This window comes from Leptonotus elevatus, chromosome 4, assembly GCF_054856555.1.
Source record: "Leptonotus elevatus isolate MCC_2025b chromosome 4, RoL_Lele_1.0, whole genome shotgun sequence".
NCBI lineage: Eukaryota > Metazoa > Chordata > Actinopteri > Syngnathiformes > Syngnathidae > Leptonotus > Leptonotus elevatus.
Window position 1 is genome coordinate 1,209,712 of NC_141242.1, and position 15,981 is coordinate 1,225,692.

General features: G+C 43.5%; 2 protein-coding genes across 2 annotated transcripts in view; both read right to left on the bottom strand.

The window, feature by feature from the left end:
• LOC147174914 (metabotropic glutamate receptor 8-like) overlaps positions 1-15,981 on the bottom strand; it is a 31,069-nt gene that overhangs the window by 3,628 nt on the left and 11,460 nt on the right. The window contains exons 4-7 of the mRNA XM_086073005.1: positions 4,106-4,241; positions 2,945-3,099; positions 2,740-2,877; positions 1,839-2,039 (exon numbers count right to left, since the gene is read on the bottom strand). Of these exons, the coding sequence (XP_085929131.1) occupies positions 1,839-2,039; positions 2,740-2,877; positions 2,945-3,099; positions 4,106-4,241 (630 nt within the window). The remainder of the gene's footprint in view (positions 1-1,838; positions 2,040-2,739; positions 2,878-2,944; positions 3,100-4,105; positions 4,242-15,981) is intronic.
• Positions 11,210-15,026, bottom strand: LOC147174915 (homeodomain-interacting protein kinase 2-like). Its single transcript, XM_086073006.1, has 2 exons — positions 13,778-15,026; positions 11,210-12,912 (listed from the first exon to the last, which is right to left on the bottom strand). The coding sequence occupies exons 1-2, from the start codon at positions 13,788-13,790 to the stop codon at positions 11,609-11,611; spliced, it is 1,317 nt and encodes a 438-aa protein (XP_085929132.1). The 5' UTR covers positions 13,791-15,026; the 3' UTR covers positions 11,210-11,608.

The window sequence follows — 15,981 nt, forward strand, 5'->3', positions numbered from 1 at the left end:
TGCCACAGTTTGGCTTTAGCCCCAGGTGCTGGCTAGCTAGCTCCCATGGAGCTTGTTTACCTGCTCGGGAGCTAGCTAGCTTGCTAGCTAGCATCAGGGGCTAAAGGCAAATTGTGGCAGGGTAGGTAAGGCAGGTAGCTAGCTACGTCCCTAGCTAGCTCCCATGGTGCTCGTTTACCTGCTAGGGAGGCTAGCTAGCTAGCATGAGGGGCTAAAGCCAAACTGTGGCAGGGTTTTTATTTTCTGAACCTGGATTTGCCACCTCTGACGGTTACCATGACGGTTACCATGACGACAGCCATCATCCGTCGTCATCACCCCGCAGCTGCTATTTTTGTGTGTGCTTTTTTTGTGTGTCCGTGCGCGATTCCTGCTTTGTTAGCACTTTGCTACACTTCACCCGTGCTCACGCCCGGACTTCCTGTCCCCGGCCGACAGAAAAAAAAAAAGGCAACCCCCGCATTTTTAGCGCCTCCCGGTTAGCCGTCCAAAACAATCACGTCGCTGCGCTCTACCACGGCTAATGCGCTAACATTAGCCGTCAACCCGAGCACAACCCCCGCGCGCGTCTCTAGAAATAAACACATGGGCGAGCAGTACGGATGAATTAGCAATTAGCCATTAGCGCCCGGCACCCCACTGTTGGTCTCGTTTGCGTGCAAAGGATGATGGGTAAGTGGCGCGTCCGGTAAAGTGACGCAGAAGGCGAAGCTCCGCTCCGGTTGGCATCAGCGCTTTGATGCGGCCACGCTGGGGAAGCCTCAAATGCGCCGACATGCACATCAATTTTTCCACCAATTCTTCCTTTTTTGGTCATTAACGGCTGTGTGCGAAAACTACTAAAACATGTAAAAAAATATTTTTGATAATTGCTGCAGCGATTTGTGGCAAGTACTGGCTGGCTTCGTCCTTCGGTGGACAACAATCTCCTGTCGTGATCTCGTTTGATAAAATGCAGTTTTAAAATCCAAATAATGTATAAAACGCCAATCTTAGACTTGAATGAATAATTACAAAAAACATTTTCCCTGAAGTTCGCTCATGAAAAGAGATTTCAGGCCAAACATGCTGCTACACGGTTAACCCCTTATCGGTCCAGCATATCGTTCTCCTGTATCAGTCTAGGGTGAAAAATATTTCTTAAAAAATGAAAACTAAGTGAAAAATATATAAAAATGAGGGGTGTCAGGTGATTACATTTTTTTTATCACAATTAATCGCATGATTTACTCACGATTAAACGCAAATTTTATATCTGTTCTAAATGTACAATACATATTTTTTTCATACTCTTGTTAACATAAAAGTGGAAAAAATGTTAAACTAAGAAATATGGCTGCAACTTTGTCATTTTTACAGCAATTTCATTAAAAAAAATCATAAAATGGAGTTCAAATTAAAAAGATATACTGTACTGTAAAAAACGAGTGTGATTTGATTTGAGTTGAGGTCATTTTCTGCCACTAGATGGCATACCTGAATTTGTACAACGTTAGTGACAGCACAGTGCATTTTTCTTTTCAATCTTGAACATGAAATAACTTGTGAAATTCAGCACATTTTTTAAATTGTAAACTACAACTTGACCCCAGTCTCCACAAATATATGCATTTTTATTACATTTATTACATGTATGTGTTGCGACTGGAATTCAAAACATTTGTGGCGTTAAACGTTAAACTTGAAATTATTATTATTTTTTTACTTTTAACGCTCTAATTTTGACCCCCAAAAATCCAAAGTTGTTGTTCACGACAGGAGCTGCTATTTTTCTATTTTCTATTTTCAAAAGCAAACTTGAGACGTTCCGCCGATCACGATGCCAAGTGGTCTCTTACCATTGAAGTTGACGGCGCGGATGTGCGCCAGCAGTTCCTTGCCGTCCACGTTGGCAATGCGCGGGCACAGGCCCGTGTCGCCGGCACACAGCTGGCGCTGAAGGCGGTCCAGGGCGTGCGCCATGGCGTACACGGCGTCCATCACGAACTGTACTTTGCCCTCCTGCTCGTACGTGGAGTCGCGGCCCACCTTCTCCAGGCCTGCCGGACCGAGCAAGAATCAGGACACTTTGGTCAGGAGGGTCGGGAATCCAACCTACAACCTCTACGTTAGGTCAGAAGCAGGGTTATTATAGTTTTGGAATTTGCATTTGTTTATATTTCATTGAGAGTTTTTATTTATTTATATAATTGTGTTAGTTTTAACTAGTTTCATTTCATAAATGCTTAGTTTTAGTTTAGCTTTAGTATTAGTTGTATTTTTTTATTTTTTAAATGCGTATTACTTGTTTGCAATATTTAATGAACACTACGCTAAAATGAGAAAAGTAACTCATTTCTTACCGAGCGTCGCATCGGAGCGACGTCGTCTAATCTGAAGGTGCTTTTCTATTGGCTGCTGCGAGATGACGTCACTTTCAAACGTCCTTATTCCGGTTAAATAAATGTACTTAAAATCACATTTAGGCTCATGCATTAAATGTATTACCAAAGACTAAAACGAAGGACATTTTCGCTATAATGAATTATAGTTACCGGTGGTTATAGTTAGTTTTGTAAAAATATAAAATGTCGTTTCAGTTAGTCTTTGTTTTTATTTCGTTGACAAAATAGTTTTTTGAATTTTAGTTTTTTTTTGTTAGTTTTTATGAACTAAAATAACCTTGGTTAGGAGAGAAGACCACTCTGCCACCTGAGCCATGCCACGCCTTCAAATTAAAATGGCCGCCATTTTGCTCACCTGTGCACTTTCTGGCCGCTCCGGTTTTCTTGCCGTGCGTGCCCAGCTTGCATCCAAAGTTTTCCTCCCAGAATTCGGCAAACCAAACGTTGCGGCGGTTGTTGGCCAGCGAGCGACTCTTGAAGTAGCGATCGAACGCTAAGAGACAAAACAAGCCGCTCGTTGGTTTTGGGTTAACGTCGGCTTCATTTGTTGTCGCTCTCACCGTGGACGGACGCCCTCTTAGGCAGGACGGTGACGGCCCCCTGGGCCACCAGCTCCTGATGGAGCACCGGCGAGATTTTGGCGCCCCAGCTGTCGGAGGCCACCCACAGGAAGTGACCCGTCAGGTTGTTGCGCTTGGCCGCGTCCAGGAGGCGACTGGTGACCACACGCACACACACACACACAATCACCGACTCACTTGACTTTTGCTTGCATTTCATCAAAAGGGGGAAAAAAAAAAGAATACAAAATAGAATAGAAATCCAAATTAAATACAATACCAAATTAAATGGACTACAAATGAATTCAAACAAAACAGAAAGGGAAAATGTAACAAAAAACAAATGACGTGAAAACAAAAGAAAAGCTCAATATATATATATATATATATATATATATATACAAAATACAATAAAAACATAAAATAGCTCAAATAAAAATACAGTATAATAAAAATAACCATAATTAAGTTAAATTAAAATAAAACATAAAATTGCATAAATATAAAACTAACTAAATGAAATGAATACAAAATTATTAAATTAAATTAAAACGTTAAAAAAACAGAAGGCCTTAAATACAAATAAATGACAGAAATGTTAAATGTTATAAAACAAAAACAACAACAATGAATATATTTTTTTAAAGCATCTCAAATCACACAAAGAATAGTGATAAGGGATTAAAAAATGCATTCAATACGATAACAAATATATACAAAATACAGAAACATTTGGAAGAAAATACAAAAGTGAATAAAAAAAAACCTGTAAAAATTTTTTTTTAAATGGGATCAATTACATAAAAATTTTAACTACACAAAAAATATACAATTAAATAAAATCAGTGCAATATTATAATATAAAAAGAAAGCATTACAAATAAAAGCAGCACAAAAAAAAAGAGTAAGATACTGAAACATTTCAAAGAAAACTGCATTGAATGCATCTCACTTTTCATAACGATTTTTAAAAATAATTCCTCAATTTGCCCATAATTGCTTCCAACTGATGTTTTTTGTTTAGGTGGCCTCACGAGCGTCACATGAGTTCCATCAGCTGGATTTGGGCCATGACGCCTTCAGGTTCCAAAGAAAATGTCGGTCTCAATTACATCGCACGCATGAAGACGCTCGCTTGCCCGCTCGGCGGCAGGTACGCACCGGATGTCGTCCTCGTTGGCGAAGGTGATGACGGCGCGAGCGCTGGGCGTCTCCGACAGACGCATCACCGTCTTGTCGAACTCGCCTGCTTTGGGCTCGCGGGGGATCTTCAGGGACTGGGCGATGCACACGCCACCTGGCCACGCACGATAAACATCACATTTGCCAGCATACCCTGAACGCATCGTATCATTCAAGGTTGGGGTTTTTTGTGTGTGGTCAAATTCAAGCACATTTTCAATATTGCGAACGTAGCAAATTTGGGGTTTTCATCAGGGTTAACAGAAGTTTGCAAAAGGTTGAAAACTATGGAGGACCAAAATTGCCAAAATAAAAAATTGATCAAATAAATCAAAGTGAAAATAAAAACAGATAGAAAAAATATGCTCAAAAATTAAATACAAAAAAATTAATATAAATGGAAATAAAAAACCTCTCTCTCTCTCTCTCTCTCTCTCTCTCTCTCTCTCTCTCTCTCTCTCTCTCTCTCTCTCTCTCGCTCTCTCTTTCTATATATATATATATATATATATGCAAACACACACTCATATCCATCAATAAATAAGTGAATAAGTATGTAAGTAAAAATGAATACAAAATTAAAAAAACGACTAACTTGTCACCACGTGACAATGGACAAGTTAGTCGTCCATTGCTGGAGTTTTCCAATGCAAGCCAGCGAGACTTTTCTGTTCGCCAACCCGCTCGCTCGACCATGTTTGCAATGGCGGAATCCAACCCAAGACACGCTTAAGCTTGCCCCCTCATTTGAATAGCGTTTCATCCTGAGAGCGTCTGCAGCGTGAAATAAATAAAGGTGAGAGCAGAGCGTTTTTATTTGACTGATATTGAATTATATATTTATTTTAGTATATATATTTTTTTTTTAATCTCGTTTTTTTAATGTATTTAAACTTTTATTTATTCATTAATAATAAATAAAATTTTTGAATTATATTTTTTATATCAGTTTTTATTTTCACTTGTATTTATTAATTTATTTTTCATTTTGGCTGCAAAAAATACTGTCGGTGAACGTTTGCAACCTTTTGCAATTTTTTACTAACCCTAACAAAACCTCCAAATTTGGCCCCGCCCCGTGAGATGCCAGCTGAAAGGAGAGCCCGGTAAAGCTCGGCCTTTTGGCCGAGCGAGACGGAGCGACAGAGAGTCGGGATCATTGCGGACACTGCAGCGAACAGTTGCTGGGCTCGTTCGCAAGCTTGCGTCTGTTTGGTGTTGAGGACATTTGCCGAAGCGTGAAAGCGCACGTGGAGCCGACAAGACGAGCGGCGTCCAGTCGCGAGCGGAGCGGTGACCGTTCCGAGCTAATTGGCTTAGCCAAAAGTTTCTCGTTTGGCCGGCCGCCTCGCACTCGCTAATTCTCTCGGGAACAAGGGAAAAAAAATCCCGTTTGGAAAAGTGCAGCCGGCGCGGGAAGCCGCTGGCAACCTTCTTAACTTCTTAGCTAGCAGGCGGCAAAAGGCGCCAATCAGCACTTTTCACTTTCTTTTCTCACTTGATCATAAGGAGATTGAACTCGCGTCTCGTTTGTTTGTCGTCTCTTCTGCTTTCGCGTCAATAAGAAGATTTCAGTCCACTTTCTTATCCTTCCTTCTCCACATGATGAATCGTTTTGCAGGCGCCAGCAGCAAATATTGACCGCGACTTGCACTCAACTTTTTCTTCTCCAGCTACTTTTAAAAGAACTTCTTTTTTTTTTTTACGACGCTTCAGAATGTCATAATGTGATGAATTAAAAAGCACACTGCCTAAATGGATCTTCTAATTAGCTGGCAATGGCAGTAAATGAGTATTAAAATTCAAATACACTCCTTTATTTGAATTCATACATGAAAACGGTCATAACACCTCAGTAAGCTGCAGTGATTCGTCACTCTACGCGGAGGACAAATAATACATGCCTGTGAGTATTAAAATAATGTGGCACTTCACAAATTGGGTTCAAATATCCGTTTGCTTGCAGGGATGTCAAACTGTTCACATTATTGCCAATGTTTACCCTCAGAGGGCCGTAATGGCAGTGAAAGCATTTATATGTGTCATTGCAAAAACACAACCGATTAATTATCTAGTTTTGAAATCAGAAGTCAAGGATAATAGTTTGTTCTGTTGAAATTCCTGTAAAATGGACTCTGGTAACAAAGAAATGCTTGCAATATCTCAACATTACTTGATTTGAAATTTCGGTCCAGATCTGAGCAACAATCATGGAGGTTGACATTGGTGATTTGTTGGTGGAGGCCAGGCTTCAGTTTGCCAACTGTGGCTTAAGGACTCACAACACGACATCTATCAATGCTAATAGTTAGCATGTCTATGGATTTCGGTCTCTTGAGGTCTCCCTGATTTTTATTATTTATTTTTTTTGGATTTGTTGGAATTTAGAAGTTTCTTGGGTTGGGGAAGAATTCTGGTGGGTGGCCCGGTGGGTGGTGTCTGGTCGGTGCTGGATTTCACCTTCCTTGGTTTTCTTTGGTCCCCTCGGGTCTCCTGACGGCGGTGTTCGGTTTAGGTGAACGGTATGGGATTTTTTCTAATAGGTTTTTGGTGAGCTAACAAATACACGCACGCACGCACGCATATACATACTCACCCACATACAAAAAATAATAATTATATATATATATATATATATATATATAAATATATAAATATATAAATATATAAATATATAAATATATAAATAAATATATATATAAATATATAAATATATAAATAAATATATATATATATATATAAAAAAAAAATATATATATATATATATATATATATTAAAAAAAAAAAAAAGTTAGCATGTCTATGGCCTTTGGCATTGTGTGTTAGCACTAAGCTAGAAGAATGCAAAGTTGTGCGGTTGTTTGAACGACACAACATATAATTCTCGTTGTTTCGTTTAGCATAACAGTACATTTGAAACACGTTATTTCACGTGCGTGAAGCTAACAGAGTAGCTGCTCTTTCATTGCAGTCTTCACTTCCTGTCCACGAGCTGACATTTGATGGTATTTTCAAGCTGTGCCGCGCTTTGTGCCGTCAAGGCTGGCGCGCCGGCCGGCGTTACCCGGGAAACCTTTCAAGCTTCCGGGCCGCTGCCCCTCAATAAAGCAAGCGTGAGATTACACGTGGCGTGAGGTCCATCACTGCCACGCAGCGATAAATCCTGGTTGCCGGGGCGGCGCGTTAATTAAATCGGCCTCCTTTCAATGCTGCCGACGTGTTCGTTATGCTTCCCGCTGGGGAAACCGAGCTCGTTAGAAATTGACAAGTCAAATCACGTCATCGTGGGTCTGACAAAATGTCTGAAGGTTTTGGAACGCTGAGAGTTTTCTCTGCTCTCCATCCAGCCATCCATTCCTTTTTTGAAACGCTTATGCTCAGTATTATACTGCACTTTTAATTTGCTACTCCCAGCAGATGTACGGTACGCCGCAACAATCAAAACATCGCCCGTCTAGCTAATTTTTTTTGCATAATTCTCTCTCCTGACACGTATTAAATTGCCTGCCATTTTGCTCTTCAAAGTTGAATACGATCAACCCAAATTCTGTGAAAAGTGTACTCCATCATCCAAGCACTTCATTCCGGCCCGAGCCGGTTAGCTTAGCAATTAGCATGACTTGTCCATCGTTCCCTCTTTTAAATACTGTTGAATTATTAACATTGTTTTTCAGTTTCAATTTATATTTTAGCCGTTTTGGATTTAGTTATAGCAGTATGGCTCAATGAATAGAATTGTCTATTGTATTCTTATCTGTCTTTTTCGCCTGAGAAGAAAAGGGCAACAAGTTCTCTTCCACTATTATCTACAAGGGGGTATAGCCTAGTGCCGGTCTCAGTCGGTTGAAGAATCCAAGGACAGGCTGATGTATTATTGTTTTTCTCTAATCTGATTTATAGCTATGGGAACTTGCTGAACTTGCTGATGGGAGAAGAAGGGGGATTTTCTTGTATTCACTGAGTTGCAAATAAATGTACTGTGGGCTGAAGGAGGAGCACACTTTTGAACAGACCACTGCTTGGGTGACTTCAATTGTGTGATCAGAAGCTTCTGACTAATTATTTACCTTTGCAAAGGGACTTCTTCACCAGAATCTCACCATTCAGTTAATTGAACACGCAAAGAGTAGAATACAAATATTGTCTGCTCTAACAATACCCTTCATGAAAACGATACTTGCAAGACTATTCGGTGATTTCTGACAGCCGAAGCTCATTGCTAGCTTGCTGCGACAGCGCGAGTCAGTCGTACCGATCTCTGGCCTTCCGACGACCCGCGCGAAGGTGACGTTAAGAATGTCACCGTGCTCACATCCAGTTTTGTGTTTTGATGAGGCACAAAACGCAACTTTAGTTATGCGAACCCGTTTATTCCAACCCTTGAGTAGAATGAAGGAGTTTGGAATACCCAGCATGCTTTGAGGTGCTTCTTTTTTTTTTGTTTGTAAATAGCTCAGGTCTTCCCCAGTGCCAGCCGACGTGGCAGAACGGCAGTTGGCCTGTGCAATCCCTTCCCCCGTCGACAAACCCGGAATATGATTGAGCGCATGTTTCCCGCCCCCCCGCCAAGTCCTTGTGCTCTTTAATAAATGAAGCAGCAGATGGACATGAAACGCTCGGATGTTGGTTTTTTTTGGTGGTGTTTTGGGGTAAACGTTAGAAGGCGTGTTTGTTTTCTATTGAAGCAGCTGAGCAACGACAAACGTTCATTTCGCAGATTAAACGTTGACTTTTTCCTCGTCTGCAAAGACGGATGAGAGCTAAATTGTCTTTCTTTTTTTCCAACCATCCTTGCGCAGCTTAAAGAAAATCCTCCTCCTGTTAGGATTTTCTTATCATTTTCCTTCGCCCGGAGACGTTGTGCTTGGTGTCACATGACGACACTGAGGTCACATGATCATTCCTCATTCTTGCTCCTCACATTTACTTAACACTTAAAAGTCTCACCACGCCTTGTCGTTATTTTTGACATTTAGCTCACATTGCTCTTACATTCAACATGTATTTTCAAATAAGATGTAAATGTGCTACGATGGAAGCAGACTATCTTTTTTTTTCTTCTTTTTTTTTAAAGAGCTCAATATTGTTCATTCGGTAATTTTACCGATTTGACATGTCATCATCATTGCTCTCCTTTTTTTTTCTTTTTTTTTTATTATTATTATTTTGTATGTGGGTGAATACATGTATGTGCGTGTGAGTGTGTGTGTATTCATTAGTTCACCAAAAACCTATTAAAAAAATCCCATACCGTTCACCTAAACCGAACACCGCCGTAAGGAGACCCGAGGAAGGACCAAAGAAAAGAAAGGAAAGTGAAATCCAGCACTGACCGAACCACCCCCAGAAACATCTAAATTCCAACAAATCAGGGAGACCCCAAGAGACCAAAGGAGAGACTGAGGAAAGGACGGAAGGACAAACGAAGCAGAGCGAGATCCACAGACACCAGCCAGCCTCCACCGATTCAATGACCCGAGGAAGAAGCAGATTGTGTCTGAGTTTCGATGGATGCTGGTGCGGTGGATCTGGCATGCATGAAAATCTCCACCAAAGAGGGGAGCCGTTGACCCCCGCCAGGACAGAGCAAGCGCAACACCTCAGGGCCCCCCCAGGCCGCGGCAGCGCCAAAGGACGACCCCCGGGCCCCGCCGGGGCCACCGGCCGGAGAGCAAACCCAGGAGCCGGAGCGCCCCCCGACCCAACGCGGCAGGACGGGGCACTGCAGGCCCGCCAGGCACCCCACCGGTCCACAGCCCCCGCTCCCCCCACGACCCCCATCCACCCCATCCCAGCCCCAGCCGCCCCCAAACCCCCAGAAACCCCCCAAGCACAAGCTGCTGACTGCTTTATAACGTGGCTTGCGTTTAGTGTTTGGGCATCAAAGTCCATTTTCAAACGCACCGTGTTGACGGCGGCAAACTAGTTCCGATTGGACAAAACTTTTGCTTCTAACGATGGAAATCTTTTTGGCTTCCCTTATCTTACAGGAATAAAATGGTATGGAGTTATTCCGAGATTTCTTGGACTTTGTGCTGGATTCTATTTGGCGCTCGTAGTACAAATCCTTCAATCTACCAGCCATTATTTCTCCAAATCAAATCAAATTTTAGTAACTTGAATAGTTAACGATGCTCCAGATCACACTTGTCCTAACTCTTATTGGTCAAGAGCTCTGTGACCAAATACTTTTGCCCTCGTTCAAACTAAAGTCACCACGCCAGGATGGATGCAATTGCATGACATTTTGGGAATAGAAAGCATTTCAAGTCTTGTTTTAATGGAGATCAGCCTGAACCGGACGCAAAGCAAAAACAATACTACCAAAAACAAACGTAACCGTATTTGATCGTTTTTTTTGTCGCGACCCACAGCTCGTGATCATGGCCGAGGGTGGGAAAGTCGATCAAACGAGATCTTAGCCTTTCAGCTCATCTCCTTCTTCATCATTGCAGACGTTCTACCAATCCTTCCTGTCCATCTCACTCACTTGTCAACAAATCCCAACATACGTGAACTCCTCCAACTCGGGTCTGCATTTCTTCCTCGACCCGAGACTGGACTCCACCCTTTTCGGAGTGTTAACTTCTGATTTGGAGCCGATTCTCATCCGGCCCACTTCGCACTAGGCTGTGAAGCTCGGTTTCAGAATTTTGGCTTACCAGATCATCTACAAAAAGCAGACACACATAATACTGAGGCCAACAAATCAGATGCCCTCAAAGCCTCCGTTGCACATAAAAATTTCTGTCCATAAAGGCAGAAAATCGGAGTGACTTTGGTATTCAAGTATCTTACAAACAAGGAAGTTCATTCTTTTCCAGGGAAAAAGTTTTACTTTTCATCAAAACAAAGACGAGACACTACCAAACAAGAATTAAGTTAAATTGCAGGAGTCTCTTTTTGTTTCTTTGTGTTTTATAAATAAGAGATTTTTTTTGTAAAAAAACAATCTCAAAAGACAGTTCTACTAAATCAGGGATCATGCTTGGTGGAGGTAGAAATTTGGGAAATGGGAGTGCTGGTGTAAGGTCTGCTCTTCTTTCCAAGTACCAGGGAACAAAAGTTTACCGTCTTGAATGGATATCGAAACATCTGTTGGCACAACATCCATGCCCAAAGCCAATGAGCCACTTGGTTTTTAAGTTCTGATGGGTACTGGGAGTGGCCATGCACACCCACCATCTCTTTGAGCTTGAATTCAGAAGCCCTGGACCGCAACATCTCCAGGCATGAATCCGTTTCCAAAGCCACCGAGTGAGTGTACTTGATTTATTAGCAAGGATCTTGCTTGATGGGTCAACGATTGGGAAATTGGGCTGATTCTGTCAAGTTTGGTCTTTTCCAGTCCTAGTGACCCCCCCCCCCATGTCCACCGTTTCATTGAAGGGAATTCCAGATCAACTTCAGACATTCTGTGCCACGTCTTCCAGGAAGCAGAGTTTGCAGTTTCAAGAAGTATCCTGTCGTAACAAACTGTGGTTAGGAAATGGGGCTGTTGCTATTTAGTTTGATCTTGGCAAAAACGGCGGTCATCCTCCGTACGACCACTACAATCTTTTTGGATAATATTCCCAGGCAGGTACCGTTGGTGGCATGAGACTTAGGCCCAACTGGATTGTGAACAGAGTCCTCCAATGGGATGGGATCATTTTGGGTCAGTGGAGTTTCTGGAATAGGGGAGCCTATCCGCGATGACGGCCGTTCATCGATTTGCCGCGGTGTCTCCTCATTGGACAATTTGTCGATGGAGCTCTTGGACTTGCAGCTGCAAGAAAGGCAGCAATGGAAAAAAGGGTGCAGCAGAACCTTGTGGGAGTTAACCCTCAGATTGGGATCCAGGTCCAGCATCTTCTTCACAAGTCGGAGAAAGTCTTGCTCGGTGCGTTGCTGTCCGACGACATCGACCATGACCAGCTTCAACTCATCCAGTGAGTTGAGTACGAGCGATCTCCCGCCTTTGGGCTGGCATCCCGTCTCCTTGGCAAACTGCTCAGGTGACTTGAGCTTCCACCGGTGGACCCCGTTGCACTCCTTGTGGAAGTATTGGCCCACTTCCTTTCCGCGGTCCAGCACGTAATCCGCCGGCTGTCCCTGAGTGTTGGTGACAAAGTTCAAAATGTCGTATTCTGTCCTCCCGGGATACAGCGGCTGGCCCGTGGCGAGCTCCACGGCGACCAGTCCTAGTGACCACACATCGACCGTCTCATTGAAAGGAATCCCCAGTATGACTTCGGGCGCCCGGTACCACAACGTTTGCACGCAATCCCCCGGCATGATGTCCGACACGTTTTTGGCCAGGCCGAAGTCGGCCAGCTTGACTTTGAGCGGCTGCTGACGCCGGTCCACCACCATGATGTTCTCGGGTTTGATATCGGCATGGACGAGCCCCATGCTGCTCATGTGGGACAGCGCCGTGGCCAATTGGTGCACCACAGGCCTGACTTGTTGGATGGAAAGTGCACGGTGATGCTGCATGAACTCCCGCAGGTTCTGATCCAGGAGTTCAAAATTGAGGCAGATGTTCTCGTTGTGGAAGAAGAAGCCCTCCCACCGGACGATGTGGCACTCGTCGGGATCCAGGCCCCACAGCTGCTTCAGAATGGAGATCTCCTCCTTTGCGTCGTTCACGGAGTTCTGGTGGTTCTTGAAAACCTTGATGGCCACCATGGTGTTGGTCTCCCTGTTGCGGCACTTGACCACCACGCCGAAGGTGCCCTCGCCAAGCACGTCCTCCACGGTGTGGACCCCCCCCAGAGTCACCCCTTTGTACATCTTTAAGTCGTCTGCGCAGAAAAAGAGCGCGGACGTGTTAAGCATTGACTGCTTCTTGGACGTTTTCCCCATTTAAGGATCTTTACTTCCCAATTATCACCACATTGTGCACAATGTCAGGATGTCTGTGAAATCATTAGAGTCGTCAAGACACGGTCTGTGGCGAGTTTATTTCTGATTATGCTCAACTGCAACACTACCCACCTCGGTTTATGGCGGTCCGTATACACAAGTTAACAAATTATGGTCAGACAACTCGATGGCGGTCTGCGATTTCGCTAGTCAAGACTTGCGGAGGTTTTCTCATGTGATCGACGTTTTCTTGAAATGAATCACGTCCAATTTCAACGTTATTCCCTCCCCCCCTTTTCCAGTGGTATTGCAACAGATCCATATCCGCAAGAAATGAACGCAAGTACGGTGTCCAGGTATCGAATGATTGGGCTGTACCGATTTTTCAATTCTGAATCTTGTTGCTCTGTCCGTTTATTCGTAAGCAGGCAACGTTCTGGTTCTCGAACAGGTTTTAATAAGCCTTTTGCATTATTGCGCTGGAAGGGTGACTCGTCAGGGTGTAACGTTTTTGGTGCCGACCTTGGTTTATTGTGTTTTTAGTGCCAGAAGGAAAATGGCGATAGATGTGACGTCACTGGCCAGACACTGAGCTGCACTTTGTTTACAAACAAGACATTGGTTGTGCAAATGTTGCCCAAAATGACTTGTCACTGGTTATTATCATCCATCAATATTTGTCTGCTTTATTTGGCATCTGTTGACATTGTGCACATGCATTGAATACTGCTAATCACCTTAAACCTTAAATCATCAATCCCGATTTCCCTGTGACTCGATTACTAATCGCGCTCCCACACTTACCAGTCTGATTCATTTTGGGCTTTTTGCTGAAGGCCAGGCCAAACGTGACGTGACGAGGTCGAGCTGAAGGTCCGACGTAACGCACATTGTTGTCTTGTTGTTGTTGTTGTTGTTGTTTTCGCCGGTGTCATCGCGTACCCGCTTGAGCTCGTTTCGCGCCTCACAGACGGGAAAGTGACAACCGTTTTCCTTTCTCTGTGACATCACTTTCCAAAGCGCAGTGTCTGACATCAAAGAATGAGGGAATTTATGAGCTAACCTTCGACAATGATGTCATTGCAGTGTGTTTGACATGACAACATTGACCAATGCTTTTTAGAGGCGTCACCCTGGTCATGTGACTCAGCAGCAAGACCATGTCGACCAACCAAATAGCTCATTTCAACGCATGACACTCTCAACTACAACCTCCTGCTACTAAGCATGCTAGCGTGGTTATCATCCAACATTTAGCTAACTCCATATTAGCACGTTAGCCATCCTCTACAACATCACTTGCGATGTTTAGCCTTTAGCCTGTGAACATACGACATAACTTTTAGCATGCTAGCTGCCAGTGCTCGATCAAACTGTGCCGTGCGGTCAGTGGTGACTCATCAGATTCGCAATCGGCGCGTGAGAGAGACCGAGGCTCCCCGAGAGGAAAATCCCGACAGCCGATGGCACTTCAAAAGCCAAACAGACAAGAATAGGCATCTATTTGACTGTAAATATAGGATTGATGATGAAGAGGATCAACAGAGTGAGGAAACTCTTTCAAGTTGTTGCTCTCACAATCCGCGTCAAACCGAGCGTGGGCCGAGTCGGCAAGTTCCCAGGGGAAAAAAAAGGGCATGAAAAGCGACTTAATTCTATTTTCGGTGCTAGTATGCAAATGAGCCTTTCATCCGCGACACTTCCACAAAGCTCAGTACCCTTCCTCAATTTGCTAAGACGAGAGGGAGGGGAAAAAAGGAAACATAATGAAGTCTGTGATTAACTTAATTGTCATTTATTCTCAAACGCTATAGTCGGCCATTGGGCTAATGCTAAAGCAATGCGGTCGCAGTGCTTTTATACTAATAACGGCTGCATTCAAATGGCTAAACGTTTTTTTGTCGTTGTCTGTCTTAGTAGCTCCTGAGGTCTGTACCAGGAAGTGTTAAATTGTTACGCTTCAACGCTGAACTATTCTTTGACCCAATCGTAAGCTTTTTAATAAAACTAATCTTTTTTTTTTTCTTTTCTTTTTTTTAAAGGTGTCTGGTCGGTGCTGGATTTCACCTTCCTTGGTTTTCTTTGGTCCCCTCGGGTCTCCTGACGGCGGTGTTCGGTTTAGGTGAACGGTATGAGATTTTTTTCTAATAGTTTTTTTTGGTGAGCTAACAAATACACGCACGCACGCACATACACATACTCACCCACACACACACACAAAAAAAAAAAAATTAATAATAATAATAATAAAATAAAAATAAATAAAGAGCAATGATGATGACATTTCCGAATGAACAATACTGAGCTCTTTCAAAAAATAAAAATAAAACTAATCTATGTTCCAAGGGGGTTTTATGAGCTAGGATGTATCAAAGTTTTGTATAGCTTAGCCCAGTGGTTCTCAGCCCTGGTCCTCGGGTACCCCTATCCAGCCTGTTTTCCATGTCTCCCCCAAGCAACACATGTGTTTCAAACGATCAGCTAATCAGCAAGCTCTGCATGAAGCCTGATCGCGATCTTTAGCTGTGTTGGCTGGGGGAGACGTGGAAAACAAGCTGGATAGGGGTACCCGAGGACCCCGGGCTGAGAAACGGTGCAAACAGCCTATGAAGTCCACATGTGCCTCAACCAGGAAGTACAAGAGACTAAAGCCGTAAAAGTCAACGTGGAGGTGAACGTAGGTGTCCCAATATTTATGTGAGTCTTTGCTGGACAGGACTTGAATGGGTCTGTGAGGAGCTAACTAGAGTAGGCCTACAAAGTGTAGCGTACATGAGTATAGTTGATCATATAATGTAACGGCAGCTGTGGCAGCTATTAGCATTGTAACCCCGGGGCGCTACATCCATCTGCCGGACGTCACCTCGCTGCGCTAAAAGGCTCTGGAGGAGGTCAGAGCGGGTTTTCTTGGAGAGCTAGCCGCAGCCAGCTGTCGCCATGGGAACGGGTTCGGTGGGGGTGCTAGCAGCATCTCTGCGGTGGCATCCAATGCAGAGACCCCCCACCAA